Source organism: Oncorhynchus tshawytscha, linkage group LG06, assembly GCF_018296145.1.
Source record: "Oncorhynchus tshawytscha isolate Ot180627B linkage group LG06, Otsh_v2.0, whole genome shotgun sequence".
NCBI classification, from domain to species: domain Eukaryota; kingdom Metazoa; phylum Chordata; class Actinopteri; order Salmoniformes; family Salmonidae; genus Oncorhynchus; species Oncorhynchus tshawytscha.
This window is the reverse complement of record NC_056434.1, coordinates 72,103,891-72,129,589: the sequence shown is the minus strand read 5'-3', so window position 1 is coordinate 72,129,589 and position 25,699 is coordinate 72,103,891. Positions and strand designations below refer to the sequence as shown.

At 40.7% G+C, this 25,699-nt stretch overlaps 2 protein-coding genes and 1 pseudogene across 2 annotated transcripts; 1 reads left to right on the top strand and 2 right to left on the bottom strand.

Annotated features, from left to right (window-relative positions):
- Nucleotides 1-1,403: 1,403 nt before the first annotated feature.
- LOC112253535 lies at nucleotides 1,404-3,346 on the bottom strand (annotated as a pseudogene).
- Nucleotides 3,347-18,679: 15,333 nt separating this feature from the next.
- LOC121846721 (interferon-induced protein with tetratricopeptide repeats 1-like) lies at nucleotides 18,680-20,829 on the bottom strand. Its single transcript, XM_042323702.1, has 2 exons — nucleotides 20,773-20,829; nucleotides 18,680-20,571 (listed from the first exon to the last, which is right to left on the bottom strand). The coding sequence occupies exons 1-2, from the start codon at nucleotides 20,796-20,798 to the stop codon at nucleotides 19,254-19,256; spliced, it is 1,344 nt and encodes a 447-aa protein (XP_042179636.1). The 5' UTR covers nucleotides 20,799-20,829; the 3' UTR covers nucleotides 18,680-19,253.
- Nucleotides 20,830-22,318: 1,489 nt separating this feature from the next.
- LOC112253430 (cholesterol 25-hydroxylase-like protein) lies at nucleotides 22,319-25,279 on the top strand. Its single transcript, XM_024425406.2, has one exon. The coding sequence runs from the start codon at nucleotides 22,365-22,367 to the stop codon at nucleotides 23,295-23,297; it is 933 nt and encodes a 310-aa protein (XP_024281174.1). The 5' UTR covers nucleotides 22,319-22,364; the 3' UTR covers nucleotides 23,298-25,279.
- The last annotated feature ends 420 nt before the right edge of the window (nucleotides 25,280-25,699 follow it).

Sequence of the window (25,699 nt, the reverse complement as noted above, 5' to 3'; positions counted from 1 at the left end):
CGCCTACTCTGTGAAGTGTGTGTGTGTGTGTGTTTGTGTAAGAACTCCATTCACCTTTGCACTCTTAAACAGCAGCGATTTAAAAAAAAAAAAGCTTTGGCAAAGGGTGAAGTCTACAAATCTTTGTCTGTTCTGTTCATAACATATTTTAGTTTTGGGAACAGAAAACTGTATTGAGATCAAATGTTTCATTGATGTCAAGATTTGCAGAATGTCGACCAAAATCAATCTCATTCCATCTTCTCCCATTACCCGCAAATAGGCGGATGGCGGATGCTTCCGGATGCTTCACATTTATACATCTAGTGAAATATCTGTCTCATTGTTCTATCTGTGGCGATACTCCATTTGAACTACTCCACAGTTACTGGATTGGTTGAACAGTGCAGAAGAGAACCTCCCCCAAAGTTTTTTTTTCTTCATGTCAGATCTAGGATGTTGGGGATCTAATTTCAGCCCTTTCTGTTAGGCCTGACATATTAGGTTAGGGAGAGATAACCAAATAGAGAAACAGGATATACAATCGAAGAGTACGGGACAGAATGTATATTAACGAGCCCAGGGTTCACATATTCCTCACACTGGATTCACCTACTATGAATAGCTACACCACCAGAGACAGGAGAAGAGAGATGGAATGAGAATGTTATGTTTAAGGCCAGGAGTTTTCCTTGACCGGACTTCAGCATGTCAGTCAATCAATGACAAATAGAGACACATGGGTGAATTTATGGATGCTAAACTGGTTGTGACGCATGAGATGATGGAGAGTTATGGATTGTCTTCATTAAAACACCAGGTGGCGCCTTATGCACATGAAATCATTTTTTTTTGTCAAACCCTTTCGAGATAAGTAGTTGTCTGTATAAAACTGAAGGAGCAATGTTAAGTCAGTTAAGAACAAATCCTTATTTACAATGACGGCCTAGGAACAGTGGGTTAACTGCCGTGTTCGGGGGCAGAACAACAGCTTTTACCTTGTCAGCTCGGGAGTCAATCTAGTAATCTTTCGGTTACTGGCCCAACACTCTAACCACTAGGCTACCTGCCGCCCAAATGATACTGTGATTTCTGGAGCTACTACGGAGAAGGTGATGTATTTTGATGCCAACTGACCATTGTCACACTTCATTCCCCATTGCTTTCCACTGAAACATTCTGTGCTGTATTGTGGTGTTCTGTCTCTGACTGTGTACCATGACCTTGTACCGTATGCATGACCTTCAGAGCCTTAGTCAAACACAGACCATAGCTGGTCATAGTCAACGTATTTTGTTGTACAATTTCAACTAGATTTCCACAGCTATGCATTAAGAAATTGTAGTAACCTACTGGGATAGTGGTGTATTATAAAATAAATTGGAATTGTTTGCTGTTACTGTATTTCTTTAATTAATGATCTCTTAACATACTACCTTTATTTTCACAAGAACTTACAAGATATTTGACAGTACAATATTACACATTACATACCTTTTCCAGGAACACAATCTATTGTGTCCAGTGTGAAGAAAATAAAAGCAATATGATCCTATTGCTCTGGATAGTCTGTCTGTGAGGCTATACAGGGCCTATACTCTATAATGAAACATGTAAAATAACATATTCGTTTGTCTACAGTACATTAGTCCAAAGTACATTTTTACAGACTCAATTCAAAATGTGGATTCCAGACAGATGTTTGTCATGTTGGCCTACATATTTACAAGACTTTATTATCAGCATTGAATTTACTTTCAAGTGTTAGTATTGATGGTCATGCAATTGAGTGCAGACCTTTTTAATACTAAGGTATTCAGTTTCTTCTAAATCAAAATGTGTCCTAGATTGCCTTAGATTTTTCCTAGTGGTGTTTGGTATAGTAAATATATTTTCTACATTAATCAGTATTAAAAAGATTATGCACATTTGACTGATTCAGCAGACAGTTCTACTTAATTCAAGCCTTTATTGGAAAAAAGGTTTAGAATTTGCCGACAGCACCTTCTCCATCAAGGCCATCCAGAAAGTTCACAATTTCCTTCGCTCTGTCACCTCCATTACGGACAATGGACAACAGAACACGAATACTGCTATCACGTTGGTCAGTGGGTAGCATAATCTCTACTGCCTTCTTGTGGAAATCAATTGACCTGGAAGCGTCTTATTTGGCATAAAACAGATGTTGGGCATACCAGTTGTAGATTTTTTGTAAATTCTGTGGTTCCATTCCTTCCCTATCAAGAAGCAGGTCCTCGAATATCTTATCTGCTCTATCAACTCTGCCAGATTCTTTGTACATGGCAGACAGTTCCAGTTTAGCTGCAAGGGATTTTGGGTAGAGTGTGACCACCTCTTCATAAAGGTTGACTGCATCTTCAATCAGAATATGCCTCATTGGGTTCCTTTTCTCTTCTTGAGAGAAAATCTTCCATTTGTAACACTTCCCAAGATGCCTTTTCAGCTGGCGTGAATCAGGGTGTCTCTCCAATGTCCTTCTTGCCAGGTCAATGCTTGAATCATGAGAGACGTAATCTCGTAAAAAATATAGCAAGATTCCAAATCCACCAAAGCTGTCCAAAGGCTTCTCTATCACTTCCTCTGCAAGTTTACGTGCTTCCTCAACCTGGCCGCTCTCTGCAAGCCTCTGCAGGTACATCACTGTGATGTACAAATCTTCTGGATCCAATTCTCTAGCAATCCGTAGGTGCTCCAACATCTCAGATCGCAGCTTCGGGGTAATGTTTTTATTTTCAACAGATTTATTAAACGCCATGGCGTAACCGCATCGCAGCACCTTGTTTTCAGGGTCCCCCTTTAAGGCCATCCGGAAGCAATGTATGCTTCTGCTTTCTTGCTTACATCAAACTTATTCAAAGTCCAGGCCCTTTCTCCCCACAGTACACCTGGGCAGGTTGAGGGGTTGTCCCTCAGTAGTCTCCCCACCTTCTCCACATAGGTCTGGCTCTCTGTCAGCGCCCCTTGGTGATAGTGCACCCAGGCCAAGTTCCCATAGTGGACCACCAGACTTAGCTCCACGTCGTCTGGGCTGTTTAGGCGAATGGCCTCTTCAGCCTTCTTCAGGCATTGAAGAGCGTCCTCTGTGGAGCCCAAAGTGTGGTGTAGGTAAGCCAGGAGGTTGTACAGTTGACCCGTCCAGGAACATTGAACCCCCTCGCTGCTGCTGATGTCAATCATGGATTCTCTGAGACTTTCTAGTTTAGATCTGTTGTAGTCCAGCTTCCAGGTGAAGTGGCATTCTAAATCCTGCAGCTTAATTTTCAAGGAGTTCTGAGCCATTCTGGTTTAAAAAAGACAACAGTTCAATCAAAATAGTTTAGAACTAACAATACTTAAGGGAGATATTTCAGACCTGGATGATGAACCAAGGACTTGTTGTTTATGTGTGAGTGAGAGAGAGAGATCACTTACTTCATAGTTGGACAAGAGAAAGCCATCTTGTGGTCTCGACAAAGAAAATGAGTGTCTGTGTCACGACAAAGAAAATGAGTGTCTGATTAGATACCTCACTGACTATCCTGATTTTATACTGTATGGACCAAATTGTTATCTTCCAATGGGAGGGTTATGTGGTTATTGTCATAGTTTTGTTTCTAACAAATAGAGACTTAAGCAAATGGGTGTGTGCTCCACAAGACTCATGTTGAAACACGAAAGGGCCTTTTGCCACAAAGTTGGAAGCACAGAATCGTCTAGAATGTCATTGTATGCTGCTGTGTTAAGATTTCCCTTCACTTGAATTAAGGGGCCTGGCCGGAGCAATGACAAAAAGCCCCAGACCATTATTCCTCCTCACAGCTGCCCTCGTGCCAACCTTCTAAATGGACCCGATCTACTAATTATATACCGCTGTCAGGACAACGTCGGTGAGATGTATGTGTGCTGTCTGGGTTGCAGACAACATTGCATACGTTTGAAACAAATGTTGATTTTTTTCAATCAAACACAAAGTTAACATAAGTCCTAGATGCCTTCAATTTCCCAACTTTAAGTATGCCCAATTTGAGTGATTTTTTAAAATTTTTATGTGATGTTGCGCTTCAATAATAACATGATGTAGCTAATTCAATAATCGAAAGAAATGTATTTTTTGGGGGATGTGGTTTTAAGTATTTAGGCATATCATGTGAAATAGGCATCATACAACATCATTGTCAAAAGCGCAAGAGACACTGTTGCATGTACATCTACATTATTTATGGATTGATCATAAACCAAAACATTATGTTAGCAACTCCAAAGCAGTTGCATGTGGCGCAGGAACCATTGACTCACTGCATTTTTCTATTATAATGACACCTGCTATTAACTCAACTGGTTAGGGCAGCTCATTCAGTGATGCCAACTTAGCAATTTTGTTGCTAGATTTAGCAACTTTTCAGACTAGCCTGGCAACTTTCTTTTCAAACAGCACCTAGCAACAAAGTTAGCTACTTAAAAAATGTATTTTGAACTTTTAGCAACTTTTGAAAAGTGACTCAAATGCTAAACTGCACACATTTTCCCTCTAAATGACACAAAAATGATTTTCTCTGTCACACACTCAGTCACAACACACGTGCCTGGCAGCAAAAGTGCATTGTGAGTGATGTCAGCAGCAGGCGCTCAGCTCGTGCACAGGCAGCAGCAGGCCAGCAGCAATTTCAGCAAATTGCAAATCATTGTTGGCTGACTGCAGCAGCAGTAGTATGGGTTCGACGAGCCAAACCCAATGAATACAGTTGGTCATGAATGTTTGATCTTGAACAGAACTTACAACATCAATCAACATGTCTCAATCAAAATTGTACAGCCAGAAGTATAGAAAAGAGTGGGAGTCTGTACCTGAACAAATGTCAAATCATAGTTTTTGCCGAGATGGCCAGTCAATTTGAGTAACGTTATTGTTTATAAAGTTATTCTACCTAATGACGCAGTTTTACGTTATCACGCAATGACATCACAATGTCATTAAGCAACTTTTAGCAACAAATCAACCTGCCTCTAGCAACTTACCCTGATAATTAGTTGGCAACACTGAGCTCATTAGATTCTAAGTATCTGTCTCCTAAGTGGGACTCTTATGAATAAAGAGGTTTCATTCATAGTTTTTATTTTTACCCATAAGAGTAGGAGTAAAATGTTTATTCTCAGCACATGCAACAATTGTTCTACTCTGAGACGCTTTTTGGATAAGGGCTCTGGTCCCCCCTGATCATACGATAGTGTGATCATACTCCTACTCTGAAATGCTTTGTAAATACTGGCCCTAGTGTATGAATAGCAGTCTTCAAAATCCTCCATATTCTTATTGCGTCTCTCACAGGTTTTATGAGATGGTCCTGTTACTTGAGTGATTTATATAGTTTGGCTCAACCAAAGTGCACTGCGAGCGACAAGGGCTCATTAGTCTCATTTCAAAAAATAAAATAAATCTCTTCTCTTATTCCCACTGAGCTCAAGAAGTGGACAGAGTGCATGTTTGAGGATCCAACAGTGAAAGCCACCATGTACCCCAATGAGACCTACTGTACAAGGCCTTTATTAACAAAGGCCACGTCGAATGGAAATCCAATTTTGACTATTGCCTGTAGATACATGGCACGATGGTAATTCACCCTTAACTGTCCAGTTTTCCCATTCTAAAATTATTTCTTATATATCCTCTATGTAATTAGGGCATCAGCTGAAGATGTCAACTTAGTTGTGCAGCTGTTGATCTCATAGGAAACTTATCTGATGGTTCATTTCTGTACTCCTTTCCTTTGTTTACATTTCATTGTATATGGAACATGGTTTGATTACCAGATGTTCAATGAACCCATAACAATGATTATTTAGAATGATTGTAGTTTAGTTTCATAAGAGGTAGATCAGAAATACTGATGGAACTATGTAAATCATGTCTGTTAAAGTTAATTTCTATCATGCTTTGTCAACACCTGACATATTACTTTACTTTTTTATTTTTTACAAAAGCATATAAATATTTAAATGTAATAAAGACTGCACAACAAGAGTTCCGGTGTTTTTTTATTGTTGTTCTGAAATCTGGAAGTGAAATAGTGTGATAGTCATCTGCATTACCTTATGTTCACCACTAGTCCGGACATAAACCTACACCGTACTTGGACAAGTCTGTGAAAAGAGGGTGGAGCACTGCCATTTAATAATATCTCTTTGTAGAATTGGTTATTCTACTGTCTTGCCTGCCACATTGTCAGGTCCTATCTTGTATGTCCACGCATAGCTAAATCAACGTAATGACTAACAACACAAGTAATAGACAGTCCTTCAAAATGGAAGCAGCCTTCAACATGAATGAATAGTTTTTATTTGCATTAATGCAAATAAAAACATACATTGTTAAAATGACATTCTGTGGTAAAATAGGCAAGTTACAATGGGTATGAGAGATATTGGCAACACTACAAAATATACAACTTCTTTTTAAATAAAAGGAACAAACCTTTACACAAATTTTAACTAGTGCATTCCACTCTTCTATCTTCAACCATACATTTCTATTTGACATTTAATTATACATTGACCCAAGACTGAACTTAAACAGAGGGGAATAGTTTCCTTCAATTATACTGAACAAAAATATACTATTACAGTTCATATAAGGAAGTCAGACAAGTGAAATAAATTCCTTAGCCCCTAATGTATGGATTTCACACGACTGGGCAGGGGTGCAGGCATGGGTGGGCCTGGCTCCCAAGTGGGTGGGCATATGCCCTCCTATGCCCACCAATGGCTGCGCCCCTGCCCAGTCATGTGAAGGCCATAGATTAGGGCCTAAGGAATGTATTTCAATTGACTGGTTTATTTATATGAACTGTAACTTAGTAAAACCATTGAAATTGTTGCGTTTATATATACCCACTTGGGAGACAGGTCCGACAATTCAGAATACATTTTCCCAACATAAGGGCTTGATTACAGACAGAAATACTCCTCAGTTTCATCAGCTGTCCTGGTGGCTGATCTCAGACGATCCCGTAGGTGAAGAAGCTGGATGTGAAGGTCCTTGGGCTGGCATGGTTACACGTGGTTTCGAGGCTGTTTGGATGTACTGCCAAATTCTATAAACAATGTTGGAGGAGGCTTAAGGTAGAGAAATGAACATTCAATTCTCTGGCAACAGCTCTGGTGGACATTCTTGCAGTCAGCATACCAATTGCACACTTCTTCAAAATTGGAACCATCTGTGGCATTGTGTTGTTTGACACAACTGCACATTTTAGAGTGGCCTTTTATTGTCCCCAGCACAAGGTGCACCTCTGTAATGACCATGCTGTTTAATCAGCTTTTGATATGCCACACCTGTCAGGTTTTAATGTGGTCCTGTGTGTAGCTGGTGTAGAGAGTCAGGCGCAGGACAGCAGAAAAGAGTAAACAACGTACTTTACTCAAAAATACAAGGCAAATATACGAGCCCACAAATAACAGTTTACAAAGAGCAATCACTCACAAACAAACATGGGGAACAGAGGGTTAAATGATAAACAGGTAATTGGGTGAGTGAAACCAGGTGTGTAAGACTAAGACAAAACAAATGGAAAATGAAAAGTGGAACGGCGGTGGCTAGAAGGCCGGTGACGTCGACCGCCGAACGCTGCCCGAACAAGGAGAGGGACCAACTTCGGCTGAAGTCGTGACACAGGTGGATGGATTATCTTGGCAAATGAGAAACGATCACTAACAGGGATATAAACAAATGTGTGCACACAATTTGAGAGAGAAATACATTTTTTGCTTATGGAACATTTCTGGGGTGTTTTATTTCAGCTCATGAAACATGAGATCAATGCTTTACATGTTGTGTTTATATTTTGTTCAGAATATTTGGCAATTCCTCTGCAAACTGTAATAGTAGCCAAGCATATGATACAAAATATACCCCAAAAAGTTGGGTTTTGGTGGGTTTAGGTGGGTTTTGTCTGTTCTTTGAAATTTCCTTCATGACAAAGACTATAGTGAGGTATGAAAGTTATAGAGCCAGGAAAAATATAATTCAGAGTAACATTTTACCTTGCTAACACTTCAAATCTTTTCTCCCATTACTTAATTCACTTGGCTATTTGTATTTTCCATAATCTACAGTTCAACAAACAATCTAGGCCTGCAACAACAAGAGATGACAAGTGGTGTTCTCTATTCAAACCACTGACATTTGTCTTTAGAATCAAGACACATTACTGATAACAGCTGAAGTCTAAACTATTTTTCAACACCAAAATGCCACTCTTACGACTCTACAGTAGCTTACCCTACATCCCTAGCCCTTGATCATGACTCTCAGTTGCATTACATTACACATAAGAGTCATTGGACGAAGGCATCTTCCTTAGGGGGGGGGGCTTTGTTAAGAGCTGCTACACTCTGTCTGAACATTAACCCACATTGCTTGCGGTATGGTTTTGTAAGCATGAGGACCTTCTTTATCTTTCATATCCGCAAAAAACTAAACAGATGAAATTGATCAACTTTATATGTTTAGGGTTCCCACACGGCCATATTTCCATGTCACAGCACTTGTTTGTGGAAAACAGATGGAAGACAAAGTGGACTGGCAGAATCTAAGCGATAGAGGTGAGAGAGACATAACAGGAGAGATGGCTGCCAAGATGGCGGACAGGAAAAAAAGGAGGAAAATGGGACATGAGTAAATATGGAGTGGGGAAATGCACAAGCCTTCTGAAAGATCTGATGGAGAAGATGGTGGACAATAATAGAAGGAAAAGTTTAACATGTCTTGAGGGAATATGGAATGGAGGAATTCACAAAACTTTTGGAAGAGCTAACAGACGGAAATTGAACGCAACGAGAGTGAGGATGAATTAACTGCGGTGGCAGTGATGAACACCGAGAAAGAGCTGAGTGTATAGGGAAGCAGTGTGATGAGGAAGGTTGGCGTCCAGTGCAAAACGAGGGACATGTGCTCCAGTAGTTCAGAGATGGAACCTGGCGAGAGTGAGGATGAAGTACCAGCGGTGAGGACCGCCCAGTTCATGCCTCAACCCAATGACCATAAGTATGATTCTGGCCCAGTGGGATTGAGATTTCTGGAGAGAATCTATCCTTGTATTCTGGCTGATTCATGTGTGGTATGTGGTTGGGTAGAGAAGAGAAGAGAATCTGTTGAATCTGTGAAAGTAACTTGAAGTGGACCCGTGATGATTTATTGTGTTTCTTCCGTCCAGTGGGAGGGGGTGCTCCGGACCAAGCAACAAGGACTGGGACTTGCTTCCCTCTCCCTCTCCGGAGCAGGGCGCCATTGAAAGGAGTGATAACGGGGGTAGCACCCAGCGTCGTCTGGGTTAGGCGAGGGCTTGGCCGGCTGGGATGTCCTTGTCCCATCGCGCTCTAGCGACTCCTGTGGCGGGCTGGGCGCATGCACGCTGACATGGTCGCCAGGTGTATGGCGTTTCCTCTGACACATTGGTGCGACTGGCTTCCGGGTGAAGCAGGCATTGTGTCAAGAAGCAGTGCGGCTCGGCTGGGTCGTGTTTCAGAGGATGCACGGCTCTCGACTAAGAAGTAACGTTAGCTCCTTCAGTCCTATATTGGGCTCCTTACAACCCATAACTTACAGGGATCCAAACAAAATACACTGACTCAATTGAAAACAATTCAACAATTCTACAATTCTTTTTTGCATGAAATAGGAACTGCCTACAACCATACACCATTAGCAAAGCGATTACTGGTAATTAAGTGTTTTGTTATTGTTTAAAAGATACTTCAAACTAGCCCATACGCCAATGAAGGATGGACATTTATTATGACACTGCAATTTGGACCACTGACGACTAGCACTGCTGGACCTGACGATGAGTCATAAAGTTCCAACTTGAAATAATGTAAGATGTTGCTTTAAACGTAGACATAATACATTGAGCCTATCAAAACCAGCTATCTATTAAAAAAGTTGCAATTTACCCATTTTCTATTGTAACAATCCATGGTTTAATTGTGGATTCATGCAAAGTTTTTCCATTAATAATGTTTAGGCCAATGAATGAACGAGAACACTCGAACTGAAGCCGAAATAAAAGATGATCAACTGAATGATACATTTTATGACACATTGCATTTTGAAGAACTATTTAAAATCACAAACGTTTAAACATAATTCATTCTTCTGCGATTGCAATTCTTCAAGACCAACAGGAGCTTGTTTAGAACTGACGATAAGCTTACGCATTTCCTTCTCCATTGATGGGGTTTGATGGCGGTTGGCACCCAATGTTAATGGTGCATTACTGTCACCTGCTGGACGGGGTATTGAAAGAGAAAATAAAAACATTAATTGTGGAAAAAACACTTCAACAAACAAAACGCATCCCACTTATTCAATCACAGTCCATTTCAGAATGCATCCCTACACAGGCTCAAAGGCCTGTGAGGATTGAACATTCACCGATCAGATTTATTGCAAGGACTCGGCTGTGAAATCATGAATATCCCAAAAACTATAATCTGCATTCACAATGATTCCAATTTTCTCAGACTTCTTCTCAGCTTGTGCTGTACAGTTTATTACCATTGAAATAAATAATACAAAGTCCACCTTTTTAACATGTAACATTTCATGATCCCTTGTTTAATGAGAAACTAGTGTGGCTCTACTACCATTGTTTCTTCACCGCCATTTGCTCCTTCCATTCTTCTCACAGCTTCCAGATAGGAGACTCTGGACACCCCTTACTCTTTCCACCTCTGTCTCCTTCACCCTAAAAGGGCACTCCAGGAATTCGGACACATGTTCACCATGACAATTGCAGCATTTCACTTCATCTGGCATATGATACTCTTCCTGTCTACACGCATTTGACACAAGACCAAAACTTCTGCATTAATGACACTGAAAGGGTTTGTGCACAAAAGTCATGAATCCTGACTTTATATGGGAAGGGAAACACTCTTCATTAAAGAACACTAGTATGGATGAAGTAAATGTATTTTCTCCATCCACCATAATACGGGTCAGTCAACGTGCAACAACCACTCCATCTACAGTATGTCTTCAGTTATATCATCTGCCCTTACTCCTTACGCCACCCCAGAAATAACCCTCTTGATAGGCGCCCTGCTTCGAAAATCCATACAGGAAGCATTCCATCGATTATCTTTTTAATAAGGATTAAAACATGCTTATTCTGCTTGGTAAACACACAACATGTCTAAATATGACCACTTCTTGTGTCTCTCACCGACAACACTTTCCTCCAAAATATACCAGATTTTCCTTATCCTTCTGACTAAAATCTAGTCTAGGGTTTCCTAGTTTCCACCACAACTCTACTTATTGTGTTTCAGTTCTTCGCCACTGTAACCCACTTATTCTCACTCTCTGTGCTATTATCTTCACCGGACTCACTAGCAGTTTCAAACAAAACCAAATTTTCCACAATCTCGTCAAATCCTTGGTATTACCTGACTGTCTTTACCCATAATCGGAACTAGTTTTCCCTCATTGAGATAGCTAGAGGGCTCTTGTGCCCAAAATTCAGCATGGGCAACGCCATTAAGGACTTTCACCATTTTACAGTAGTCAACTTGGTGGGACTTCCTATGGATTAAGGAAGGATCACATGATCAGTGTTGCCAACTCATTTTCAGGGTAAGTTGCTAGAGGCAGGTTGATTTGTTGCTAAAAGTTGCTAAATTACGTTGTGATGTCATTGCGTGATAACGTAAAACTGCGTCATTATGTAGAATAAACAATAACGTTACTCAAATTGACTGGCCATCTTGGCAAAAAATATGATTTGACATTTGTTCAGGTACAGACTCCCACTCTCTTCTGTACTTCTGGCTGTACAATTTTGATTGAGACATGTTGATTGATGTTGTAAGTTCTGTTCAAGATCAAACATTCATGACCAACTACACTGCTCAAAAACATAAAGTGAACACTTAAACAACACAATGTAACTCCAAGTCAATCACACTTTTGTGAAATCAAACTGTCCACTTAGGAAGCAACACTGATTGACAATAAATTGCACATGCTGTTGTGCAAATGGAATAGACAACAGGTGGAAATTATAGGCAATTAGCAAGACACCCCCAATAAAGGAGTGGTTCTGCAGGTGGTGACCACAGACCACTTCTCAGTTCCTATGCTTCCTGGCTGATGTTTTGGTCACTTTGAATGCTGGCGGTGCTTTCACTCTATTGGTAGGATGAGACGGAGTCTACAACCCACACAAGTGGCTCAGGTAGTGCAGCTCATCCAGGATGGCACATCAATGCGAGCTGTGGCAAGAAGGTTTGCTGTGTCTGTCAGCGTAGTGTCCAGAGCATGATGGCACTACCAGGAGATAGGCCAGTACATCAGGAGACGTGGAGGAGGCCGTAGGAGGGCAACAACCCAGCAGCGGCACCGCTACCTCCGCCTTTGTGCAAGGAGGAGCAGGAGGAGCACTGCCAGAGCCCTGCAAAATGACCTCCAGCAGGCCACAAATGTGCATGTGTCTGCTCAAACGGTCAGAAACAGACTCCATGAGGGTGGTAATGAGGGCCCGACGTCCACAAGTGGGGGTTGTGCTTACAGGGGTGTGGGGTGGCATTTCTTTGGGGGGCCGCACAGCCCTCCATGTGCTCGCCAGAGGTAGCCTGACTGCCATTAGGTACCGAGATGAGATCCTCAGACCCCTTGTGAGACCATATGCTGGTGCGGTTGGCCCTGGGTTCCTCCTAATGCAAGACAATGCTAGACCTCATGTGGCTGGAGTGTGTCAGCAGTTCCTGCAAGAGGAAGGCATTGATGCTATGGACTGGCCCGCCCGTTCCCCAGATCTGAATCCAATTGAGCACATTTGGGACATCATGTCTCGCTCCATCCACCAACGCCACGTTGCTCCACAGACTGTTCAGGAGTTGGATGCTTTAGTCCAGGTCTGGGAGGAGATCCCTCAGGAGACCATCCGCCACCTCATCAGGAGCATGCCCAGGCGTTGTAGGGAGGTCATACAGGCACGTGGAGGCCACACACACTACTGAGCCTCATTTTGACTTGTTTTAAGGACATTACATCAAAGTTGGATCGGCCTGTAGTGTGGTTTTCCACTTTAATTTTGAGTGTGACTCCAAATCCAGACCTCCATGGGTTGATAAATTTGATTTCCATTGATAATTTTTGTGTGATTTTGTTGTCAGCACATTCAACTATGTAAAGAAAAAAGTATTTAATAAGAATATTTCATTCATTCAGATCTAGGATGTGTTATTTTAGTGTTCCCTTTATTTTTTTGAGCAGTGTATATTCATTGGGTCTGGCTTGTCGAACCTGTACTACTGCTGCTGCAGTCAGCCAACAATGATTTGCAATTTGCTGAAATTGCTGCTGGCCTGCTGCTGCCTGTGCACGAGCTGAGCGCCTGCTGCTGACATCACTCACAATGCATTTTTGCAGCCAGGCACGTGTGTTGTGACTGAGTGTGAGGGAAAATGTGTGCATTTTAGCGTTTGAGTCACTTTTCAAAAGTTGCTAAAAGTTCTAAATACATTTTTTTAAAGTAGCTAAATTTGTTGCTAGGTGCTGTTTGAAAAGAAAGTTGCCAGGGTAGTTTGAAAAGTTGCTAAATCTAGCAACAAAATTGCTAAGTTGGCATCACTGCACGTGATTACATCTGGGTCACCAGAAGGGATATTCCAATGAATTATACTGGTGAGCAAACATTCCATAACTGGATATGGCAGTAAATTACAAACCTTAGCTTTATACCTTTTCAAACAACCCACTCTAGGTGGCAGAATGCTCCCTTTCAGTCTGTTTGCCAACTCCTAGAAGACGTAGAAGAAGAATATTGACTACTTCAAAATGAAAATGGCCTCAATGGCGCTTTAGCTAATAGTCAATGTATTAAGCCTTAAAATTGCTACTTGATATCCACAACTCCATTTAGAAATTCTAGTTATCTACATGGGATAGTGATGTACATTGTAAAATTACTTTGCCTTGTTTTCTGTTACTGTATTAATTGAATTCATGATATGTAAACACAATAGAATAGAATAGAATAGAATAGAATACCTTTATTTCCCCAAGAACTTACAAGGTATTATACAGTATATCTTACACATTTACCAGATATTCAAGAAAGAGAATCAAATCAAATTTTATTTGTCACATACACATGGTTATCAGATGTTAATGCGAGTGTAGCGAAATGCTTGTGCTTCTAGAATCGATTGTTCCCACTGTGCAGAAAACAAAAACAAACACAGATAGTCAGTCTGTGAGGCTATAATGGGTTTCTCTACTTTATAATGCAAGAATTAAGAGTAACATTAGTTTGTCTACAATCGTCCGCAGTATGCCTTTACAGACACAATATGAAAATAATTGCTTTTCAGAGAGACACTAGGGATTGTAACATACTCTGCTTCATGAAAACATGGCTTTCTCGAGATATACTGTCTGACTCTGTAAAGCCAGTTGGGTTCCCAGTACATCGCGCCGACAGGAACAAACATCTCTCCGGGAAGCAGAAGGGTGGAGGTATATGTTTTATGATTAACGACTTATGTTTTAATTGATATCATACAGCAAATCAAGGCATTCTGTTCACCTGATCTAGAATATCTCACAATCAAATGCCGACCGTACTATCTCCGAAAGAGTTTTCGTCAATAATAGCCACAGCGGTCTATATCCCCCCCAAGCAGATACCATGGTGGCCCTCAAAGAACTTCAATGGACTTAATGCAAACTGGAAACCACATATCCTGAGGCTGCATTTATTATAGCTGGGAATTTTAACAAAGCAAATTTGAGGAAAAGGTTCCCTAAATTCTATCAACATATTGATTGCTGTACTCGCGCTGCTAAAACCCTCGACCATTGCTATACTACGTTCCAGAATGCATATAAGGCCCTCCCCCGCCCTCCATTCGGCAAATCGGAACACGATTCCATCTTGCTTCTCCCCTCCTATAGGCAGACACTCAAACAGGAAGCACCCGTGGTGAGGACTATTCAACTCTGGTCTGACCAATCGTAATCCACTCTTCAAGAATGTTTTGATCACGTGGACTAGGATATGTTCAGAGTAGCTTCAGAAAATAATATTGACACATTAGCCACTTGAATTGTTTGTAAATATTGCATCACACATCTCATATGTATATAATGTACTCTATACTATGTCACTGTATATTAGTCCAATGCCGCTCTGACATATACAGTTGAAGTCAGAAGTTTACATACACTTCAGTTGGAGTCATTAAATACGATTAATTAATTTATCAGGAAGTGCATAGGAGATGTTGTACCCACTGTGACTATTAAAACCTACCCCTAATGTTTACATACCCTACATTACTCATCTCATATGTATATGTATATACTGTACCCTATATCATCTACTGCATCTTTATGTAATACATGTATCACTAGCCACTTTAAACTATGCCACTTTGTTTACATACCCCACATTACTCATCTCATATATATATACTGTACTCGATACCATCTACTGCATCTTGCCTATGCCGTTCTGTACCATCACTCATTCATATATCTTTATGTACATATTCTTTATCCCTTTACACTTGTGTGTATAAGGTAGTAGTTTTGGAATTGTTAGGTTAGATTACTCATTGGTTATTACTGCATTGTTGGAACTAGATGCACAAGCATTTCGCTACACTCGCATTAACATCTGCTAACCATGTGTATGTGACAAATACATTTGATTTTATTTTATTTGCGCAATACTGAAAGCGCAAACCACAACATTTAACCAGGGCAAGAAGACTGAGAATATGGAAGAATACACACAGTGTAGTTATTCCCTCAACAAAGCAATCAAGCAGGCTAAACGTTAATATAGGGACAAAGTTGAGTCCCAGTTCAACGGCTCAGACACGAGACGCATGTGGCAGTGTCTACAGACAACCACGGATTATAAAAGGAAAAAAAGCCACATCGCGGACACCAAAGTTTTGCTTCCAGACAGGCTGAACACCTTCTTCGCTCGCTTTGAGGATAATACAGTGCCACTGACGGGGAACGCTATCAAGGACTGTGGGCTCTCCTTCTCCGTGGCCAACACGTGTAAGACATTTAAGCGTGTTAACCATCGCAAGGCTGCCAGCCCAGAAGGTATCCATAGCCGCATCCTCAGAGCATGCGCAGACCAGCTGGCTGGTGTGTTCACAGATATATTCAATCTCACCCTATCCCAGTCTGTTGTCCCCACATGCTTCAAGATGGCCACCATTGTCCCTATACCTATGAAAGCAAAGGTAATTTAACTAAATGACTATCGCCCCGTAGTGCTCACCTCTGTCATAATGAAGTGCTTTTAGAGACTAGACGAGGATTATAACGCCTCCACCTTACCCGCCACCCTAGACTCACTTCAATTTGCTTACCGCCCCAAAAGATCTACGGTTTGCAACTGCACATGGGGACAAAGATAGTACTTTTTGGAGCAATGTCATCTGGTCTGATGAAACAAAAATAGAACTGTTTGGCCATAATGACCATCATTATGTTTGGAGGATAAAGGGAGAGGCTTGCAAGCCGATGAACACCATCCCAACCGTAAAGCACAGAGGTGGCAGCATCATGTTGTGGGGGTGCCTTGCTGCAAGAGGGACTGGTAGATGTCCTAACCGACTTGCCAAAACTATAGTTTGTTCACAAGAAATGTGTGGAGTGGTTGAAAAACAAGTTTTAATGACTTCAACCTACGTGTATGTAAACTTCCGACTTCAACTGTATATTCTTAATCCATTCCTTACTTAGATTTGCGTGTATTTTGGGTTTATCTTGTGAAACTGTTAGATATTACTGCACTGTTGGAGCTAGAAACACAAGTGTTATGCTACACCAGCTATAACATCTGCTCAACACCTGTATGTGACCAATTGTTATTTATTTGATTTTGAAAATATAGATTCCAGACAAATTTTTGTCATGTTTACAGGAATTAGAATACTTTACCATCAGCCTTGAATTTACTTTGAAATGTTTGTATGGATGATCATGCATCTCTCAACAATCCCAGTAGCTAAAACTCTGCCCAGACACTTTTTAATGTGAAAGTATTTTGTTTTTACTAAATCATTTTTGTCTCTAGATTGTTCTAGATACTAGATAGTTGGAAAAAAGGAATAGAACTGGCCAACGGTACCCTCTCCATCAAGGTCATTGAGAAAGTCCACAATTTCCAAAGCTGCTCCTCCATTACGAACAAGTGACAACAAAACACGGTTTCTGTTGTCATGGTGTTAAGTAAGTAACATAATTTCTGCTGCCTTCTTGTGGAAAATAATTGATATAGAAGTATCTTGTTTGGCATGAAACAGATGGTGGGCATACCAGTTGAAGAGCTTTTTTTTAAAAACAAACAGGTCAATGAAAAATAGTTTAGAACTAAGTTAGTTCAACTAACAATGCCTAAGTGAGTGAGTGAGGGATAGATTGAGAGAGAAATGCACTTAGGGAAAGAAAGCCACCTCATGATCTCTGAGTTTAATGAGCAAATGAGTGTCTGATTAGATACCTCACTGACTTCTGTCCTGATTTTATTCTGTATGGACCACATCCTTATCTTCCAATGGGCTGTTATTGCCTCAAGTCTTACAGATTTATTTCTAGCTATGATTTAGTTTCTAGCAAATAGAGACTAAAGCTAATGGGTGTGTGCCGCATTTAAGAGCGCATGAAAGTTATGTTAGGGGAGAGAGGTGAACCGAGAGGTGTGAAGTGGGCCCAAAATATGAAGTCTCCAGCAGGTAGCGTTTTTTTGCCCCGCTCTGTTACTTCCATTACGGATAGTGGACGAAACAACACGAATACTGATCTCACGTCGGTCAGTGGGTAGCATCATTTCTGCTGCCTTGTGGAAATCAATTGACCTGGAAGCATCTTGTTTGGCATAAAACAGATGTTGGAAATAGCAGTTGAAGAATCTTTTGTAAATCCTCTATATTATCTGCTCAATCAACGCTGCCAGATTCTTGGTACATGCCAGACAGTTTCAGTTTTACTGCAAAGGGTTGTGGGTAGAGTGCGACCACCTCTTCATGAAGGTTGACTTAATTTTGGATGCTGAACTGGTGGTGATGCATGAGACAATGGGAAGTGATACATTGTCTTTATTAAAACACTAGGTGGTGACGTATACACATCTAATCCCGTTTTTCCTCTGACAAAAACTGAAGAGGAAGCCTCCTGAACAAAATCAAGGAGCTCAATGGGAGTGTAGTGTAATTTGTATTTCAATAATGTCACATACCTTAGAACTTAAAACATTAGTGAAATACTGCACAGTACTGTTGGCCAATCTTTCTCAGCAGCAATGATACTGTGATTGCTGGAGCAACTTCTGAGAAGGTGAAGGATGTATTGTGATGTCAACTGACACTTATCACCCTTCATTCCCCCATTGCTTTCCACTGAAACATTCTGTGCTGTATTGTGGTGTTCTCTGTCTCTGACCGTGTGCCCTGACCCTGACCTTGTACCGTATCCATGACCTTCAGAGCCTTAATCAATCAAACTCAGACCATAGCTGATAACAGTCAATGTATTTAGTCATACAATTTCAACTGGATATCCACAGCTATGCATTAAGACATTTTAGTAACCTACTGGGATAGTGGTTTATAATTATAAAATGACTTGTTGTTGTTTGCTGTTACTGTATTTCTTTAATTAATGATATCTTAATAGAACAGAACACCTTTATTTTCACAAGAACTTACAAGATATTAGACAGTATAATATTACACATTACATACATTTTCATTTTCTATGTATTGTGCCCAGTGTGAAGAAAGAAAAAAATATATATCCTATTGTTCTGGATAGTCTGTCTGTCAGGCTATACAGGACCTCTCTACTCTATAATGAAACATTTAAAATAACATATTAGTTTGTCTGCAGTACATTGTCCGCAGTTAACTTGTACAGACTCAATTCAAAATGTGGATTCCAGACAGATATTGTCATGTTAGGCCTACATATTTATGACTTTACTCTCAGCCTTGAATTTCCTTTCCAGTGTTAGTATTGATGATCATGCATCTCTCAGCAATTCCAGTAGTAAAATTGAGCACAGACATTTGGAATACGAAGGTATTCAGTTTGTACTAAATTAAAATTTGTCCTAGATTGCCCTAGATTTGTCCTAGTGGTATAGTGAATATATTTTCCTCATGAATCAATCATAAACAGGTTATGCAAATTTTACTGATTCGACAAGCAGTTCTGGTTAATTCAAGCCTTTATTGTAAAAAAAGGTCTAGAACTGGCTGACAGCACCTTCTCTATCAAGTCCATGCAGAAAGTCAACAATTTCCTCAGCTCTGTCTCCTCTGTTATGGACATTTGACAACAAAACACGAATACTGCTGTCACGTTGGCCAGTGGGTAGCATAATCTCTACTGCCTTCTTGTGGAAATCAATTGACCTGGAAGCATCGTGTTTGGCAAAAAACAGATGTTGGGCATACCTGTTGTAGAATTTTTGTAAATCCTGTGGTTCCATTCCTTCTATTTCAAGAAGCAGGTCCTCGAAAATCTTATCTGCTCTATCAACTCTGCCAGATTCTTTGTACATGGCAGACAGTTCCAGTTTAACTGCAAGGGATTTTGGGTAGAGTGTGACCAACTCTTCATAAAGGCTGACTGCATTTTCAATCAGAATATGCCTCATTGGGTTCCTTTTCTCTTCCGGAGAGAAAATCTTCCATTTGTAACACTGCGCAAGATGCTTTTTCAGTTGGCGTGAATCAGGGTGTCTATCCAGGGTCCTTCTTGCCAGGTCAATGCTTGAATCATGAGAGACGTAATCTCTGAAAAATGATAGTAAGTGTCCAAATCCACCAAAGCTGTCCAAAGGCTTCTCTATCACTTCCTCTGCAAGTTTACGTGCTTCCTCAACCTGGCCGCTATCTGCAAGCCTCTGCAGGTACATCACTGTGATGGTCAAATGTTCTGGATCCAATTCTCTAGCAATCCGTAGGTGCGCCAACATCTCAGATCGCAGCCTCGGGGTAATGTCTTTATTTTCAAAAGATTTACTAAATGCTATGGCATAACCACAGCGCAGCACCTTGTTCTCAGGGTCCCCTTTCAAGGCCATCCGGAAGCAATATACCGCTTCCTTCCTCTTGCTTACATCAAACTTATTCAAAGTCCAGGCCTTTTCTCCCCATACTACACCTGGGCAGGGTGAGGGGTTGTCCCTCAGTAGTCTCCCCACCTTCTCCACATAGGTCTGGCTCTCTGTCAGCTCCCCTTGGTGATAGTGCACCCAGGCCAAGTTCCCATAGTGGACCACCAGACTTAGCTCCACGTCGTCTGGGCTGTTTAGGCGAATGGCCTCTTCAGCCTTCTTCAGGTATTGAAGAGCGTCCTCTGTGGAGCCCAAAGCGTGGTGTAGGTAAGCCAGGAGGTTGTACAGATGACCCGTCCAGGAACATTGAACCCCCTCGCTGCTGATGATATCTATCAGGGTATGTCTGAGACTTTCTAGTTTAGATCTGCTGCAGTCCAGCTTCCAGGTGAAGTGGCATTCTAAATCCTGCAGCTTAATTTTCAAGGAGTTCTGAGCCATTCTGGTTTAAAAAAGACAACAGTTCAATCAAAATAGTTTAGAACTAACAATACTTAAGGGAGATATTTCAGACATGGATGGTGAACCAAGGACTTGTTTAGAGAGAGAGAGAGAGAGAGAGAGAGAGAGAGAGAGAGAGAGAGAGAGAGAGAGAGAGAGAGAGAGAGAGAGAGAGAGAGAGAGAGAGAGAGCGAGAGCTTACCTCTTAGTTGGACAAGAGAAAGCCATCTTGTCGTCTCTGAGTTTCAAGAGCAAATGAGTGTCTGATTAGATACCTCACTGACTTTTCTCCTGATTTTATACTGTATGGACCACATTGTTATCTTTACAATCAGCTGCTCATGCTGTTTACTGCCTCACTTTACAAGCAGTATCAAAGTTTCATTTCTAGCCATAGTTTTGTTTCTAGCAAATAGAGACTGAAGTGAATGGTCATTGAAGACACCATTCCAATATCATTTACATTTAAAGATCAATCAACTTTAATCAACCAACCAACCAACCAACCGACCCATCATCCCAATTACTTAATATATGATATTATGATATTTCTGAGAAATGAATGCAAACATAATTCACGTCAGTGGATTGCTAATGGACCCATTTTAATTGGCAGTCACAGAGATGTTGAGTCAACACGTAGAGCCAAAGGAGGTTTTGTGTATCACATCTTACAGGTTAAAGTGTATTAAGGTCAGAGAGCAGGCTCTTTCAGGTCCAAGGTCTAGATGTGTTGTACACCAGATGTAAAGGTTTCTTATTTTATGACATCATGTGTGGTTCAGCTCCTCTTGGTGATAGTGCACCCAGGACATGTTCCCATAGTTGATAACCAGACTTAGCTTTTTTAGATACATTTTATTATAATGTTTGAAACATCTTATGATACGAGTTCTTCTCCTTAAGAAATCAAAAGCAATGTTTCGTCATCTCACTTTTCAAAGAGAAAAAGCTGGTGAGAGATGTGACGTTAATGTTAAATCGCTGTGTGCCCCTTTAAGAGCGCACAAGAGTCATGGGCTAGGCCAGGGTTTCCCGAACTCGTTTGCTTTTTTCCCTAGAGCTGATTCAAATAACCAAAGCTTGATGATGAGTTGGTTATTTGAATCAGCTGTCTAGTGCTAGGGGAAAAAACAAAATGTGGCCCCAGGACCGTGTTTGGGGAACCCTGGAGTTGCCAATCCCTGCATGAGACGATGGTGAAGTGATGCATTGACTTTATTAAAACACTAGGTGGAACCTTAAACAAAAATAAAATCCTGTTTTTTGTCAAGCCATTGACAGGAAAAGAGTGTTGTATTTCACGAAGACTGAAGGGGTAGTCTACTTGATACCAAAACAAACTTACACACAGTTGGTACTATGATACCAAAACAAACATACACACAGTTGGAAACTATAGTCCTTGACCATGACGTAATCAAATTATATATTTACCTGCCTATGGTTCAAGCGGGTGGGAAGGTGTTGTCATAGTAGACCATTTGAAAACAGTTACTATCAACTATGTTAAACTAATGAATAATGACTTACTTTGTTGTCTGAAGCATTTTGTCACCCTAAACATAATTTTATTTCCCTTTGAAAAATGACATTTTGATTTGAGGACAGTTGTTCATAGACATAGAGGGTTAAATAGTTTGGAGAGTGAAGCATGTCGTTCCCTCCTTGCGGAGTTCCCCAGCAGGAAAAGACTCATAAGGACCTGCAGAACGTCACACAGAGTAACAATACACCCTCTTTAAAAGGCAGGGCATCCTCTACTGCAGACTGAAGACCATTCGATCAGTAAAGATGGAGCCCTCACTGGAGTCCTCCTCTCCTTTCCTGCTACAGACTTTATGGGACAAGATAAGAGCACAAGAAGACTTTCTCCGCTCTCCCTTGTTCCCTGTCCTGTTCTCCATGACACTCTATCTGAGCTGCTGCCTGCCTTACCTGTGCCTGGACACCCTGTCCTCCAGAGTAGCCCTGGTGCACCGCTACAAGATTCAGTCACAGAGCAGGGTGACCTGGGCAATGGCATGGAGCTGCTTGGCTACCTCCCTGCACACCCACGCTGTGTTCATTTTCCCCCTCAGTGTTCTGCACTGGTACTGGAGACCAGTGGTCCTCCCTGCCCAAGCCCCTGGTTCTCTTCGTGTGGCCTGGGATGTGTTAGCCTGTCTCCTTCTCTTTGACCTGCAGTACTTTGTGTGGCACGTGCTGCACCACAAGGTGCCCTGGCTCTACCGGACTTTCCATAAGGTGCACCACCGCTACACAGCCACCTTCGCCCTGACCACAGAGCACTCTGGGATCTGGGAGACCCTGAGTCTGGGCTTGTTTGCTGCAGTGAACCCTAACCTGCTGGGCTGCCACCCGCTCACCAAGATGTTCTTCTTCACCCTGAACATCTGGCTGTCTGTGGAGGACCACTCAGGTTATGACCTGCCCTGGGCCCCTCACAGACTGGTACCCTTTGGGCTCTATGGCGGATCTCCGCACCACGACCTCCACCATCTCAAGTTCATGGTCAACTACGCACCCTACTTCACACACTGGGACAGGCTGTTCGGCTCGCTGCTGCATACAGACAAACCAGACACGTTTGATGTAGATGTGTTGGATACTTCAAAAAGATGTGATACAGCATCAAGTGGTGTGACTGATGTAAGCCACGCACCAGTGTATGAGACTACACAAAGCTGTGTGAAAGACTATGAGGTACAGTTCAGAGGAAAATGAGGAGGACCTTTTCTCTGACTGTTATTTGGATTTTTATGAATAATGACTAAATTATGTATACATTTAACTTAGAACGAAAACTAAACAGAATAGTACTATGTCACTGTATGAATGTATGAATCTTATCTCTGTTTTTAAAAATTGCAAAACTGTGAAGAAAAAATGGAGAATCATGTGACCAATGGACTATTACTGTAGCTGCTTCAATACAATGAATGTATGTATATGTGTGTATATGAGTGTATATATGGGTGATTCTGCAACTTTGGGCACTTTGGCCGTGCAAACTTTCAGAAAGTAAAACTTATTCAAACACCATTTTACCAGTATTGTACTTGCCTTTGATTTGTCTAGAAACTATATCTGATAATGGCTACGATCGTACTATTCAGGAATGTATATATATTTGTCCCTTTTCCCAGACAGCCATAGACAAATGTCATTTCCATCATGTCATTAAACATCAATTTTTGTTGAAAATCAAATATCATACAATTGATTTATGACGGAGTTCTTATACATTTGTACATGAACTTGTATTGAATATTATTTTAAGTGATTTTTAAGGTTTTCCTAATATGAATAATTCAACACGATGCCTGAATGTATAAACTTGCCTTGGTGACAGCTGAAAACATTTACTTATCATGAAAAATAAGATATTTCCACCCAACCTTTTTGTGAGATTATGATAATAACCGTATGATTTCCATATCTAAAACAAATAAAGGTATGTAAATTATACATAATATACTAATTTCCCTCAAAAATATGGGTTGTGATGGAAATGACAAGGTGTGATGGAAATGACTTCTATGTAAAAATAAAACATGAAAACAAAGTGAACTGCCTGGATTTCACTGGTGTATTTACACAGGTACTGTAGTTCTCTGCAAAGTTAATATGCACAATGATCTCCTCTTTCTCCAGATTCTCTATTAATTCTCTCAGTTTGGAGTATTGGTGTCGAATGTTGTACACGTGTTTCCCCAACTTCTCTTTCAATCCGTTGGAGAAGTCCTCCATTAGAATCTGCAGTGTGCCACATACCTTTTATTTTACTGTCAAATGTACAGTGAACTTCTCCATGTTTCCCTCTTTGTTTTTCTTCTCTCTCTTCAGCTTTGTTTTTCCACTCAAACCACTATGTCTGCTCACCAGCATCAAAGTCAGATATTTTAAGCTCTTTGGCTTGGCAAAGGGAGCACTCTCTATACATGCACTCTTTCTTCAGGTTCTCACAGCACAAAGACTCACTAACTTTCTCAACGTTGCTGCAGCTGATCACTTTGTGATATTGTAGTTTCTCCGCCATGAACTGGAGGTTGGCGTGGGTTTTGCAGAGACATGTATCCCTATCTTGTACTGCTGCCTTGACAACACCAAAATGATGTCTTTTGCAGAATTCACAGTAGGAAATTTGAATTTCTGAATATTCCCTCTTAAACTTCTGATAAAGGTTCTGAATTGTGCCATTCAAGAAGCACTTCTGCTTTTTCTTCTTGTTCCTCGTTAGTGTCCTTTTCCCTGTTGTCTCTGCTGTTGTCATCACGTTCATAGAATCTTGTGATGTTCTCCTGTGGCTGTGCTAATTCGGTTACACAAATTGTTCCTGGAGTATTGAAGACTTGACGGCCTGTTTTCATTGGCCCTCATTTGCTTTGCTGAAAAGCTAAATTCTCTGTTTGCGGCTTTGACCAGGCCATTCTCAAGATGTCTGAGCATTTTTGAAGCCCCTTGTTTGTCCTTGGCACTGCAATTTCTTTTATACTTTTGTTTTAACTCTGCAATGATGGTATTTTGAAACAATACAATCCTTTGTCTTTGGGGAATCTTGTCTCTCCATTTTGTTCATCAGTCGATCATACCTTTTTTTGTATTTCTCAGCTTTCCATAAAGCATGATCAAGTTTGACATTTGTCATAATAAGATCTCTGTATGCTCTGTATGCACACTCACAATAAATATTGATATAGATTTTATTTAATTGAGTTCTTTCTGTCGTGCATAATATTATATAATGTGTAATTATTAATGTTTTCTCATAGAAAAACGTAGTAGAAGCTTAAAAGTCTGGGTTAGGGACAAGGGCAAAATAGTGAAATTGAGGTATACAATGCATCTGAAAAGTAGCTAGAATACTTGATAGAGAGGTGTTTTAAAAAGTATGGGGTGATTCCAGTGTGAACTTAACATACAAATATTTGTATTTGTTTTATTTTTTATAAAATCCCCAAAATTGACCCGAGGACATAGAAGTGCCCGTAGTTGCATAATCACCCATATATTTATAGATATATATCTATATCTATATCTATATATATATATCTATATATATATATATATATATATATATATATATATATATATATATATATATATGTGTGTGTGTGTGTGTGTGT

Excerpts from the sequence above, each read along its gene's own strand:
- LOC121846721 (XM_042323702.1), bottom strand. The coding sequence starts at position 20,798 with ATGGCTTTCTCTTGTCCAACTAAGAG. Across the intron at positions 20,572-20,772 it reads TTCTCTTGTCCAACTAAGAG|AATGGCTCAGAACTCCTTGA; the intron begins GTAAGCTCTCGC and ends TTTTTAAACCAG.
- LOC112253430 (XM_024425406.2), top strand. The coding sequence starts at position 22,365 with ATGGAGCCCTCACTGGAGTCCTCCTCTCCTTTCCTGCTACAGACTTTA.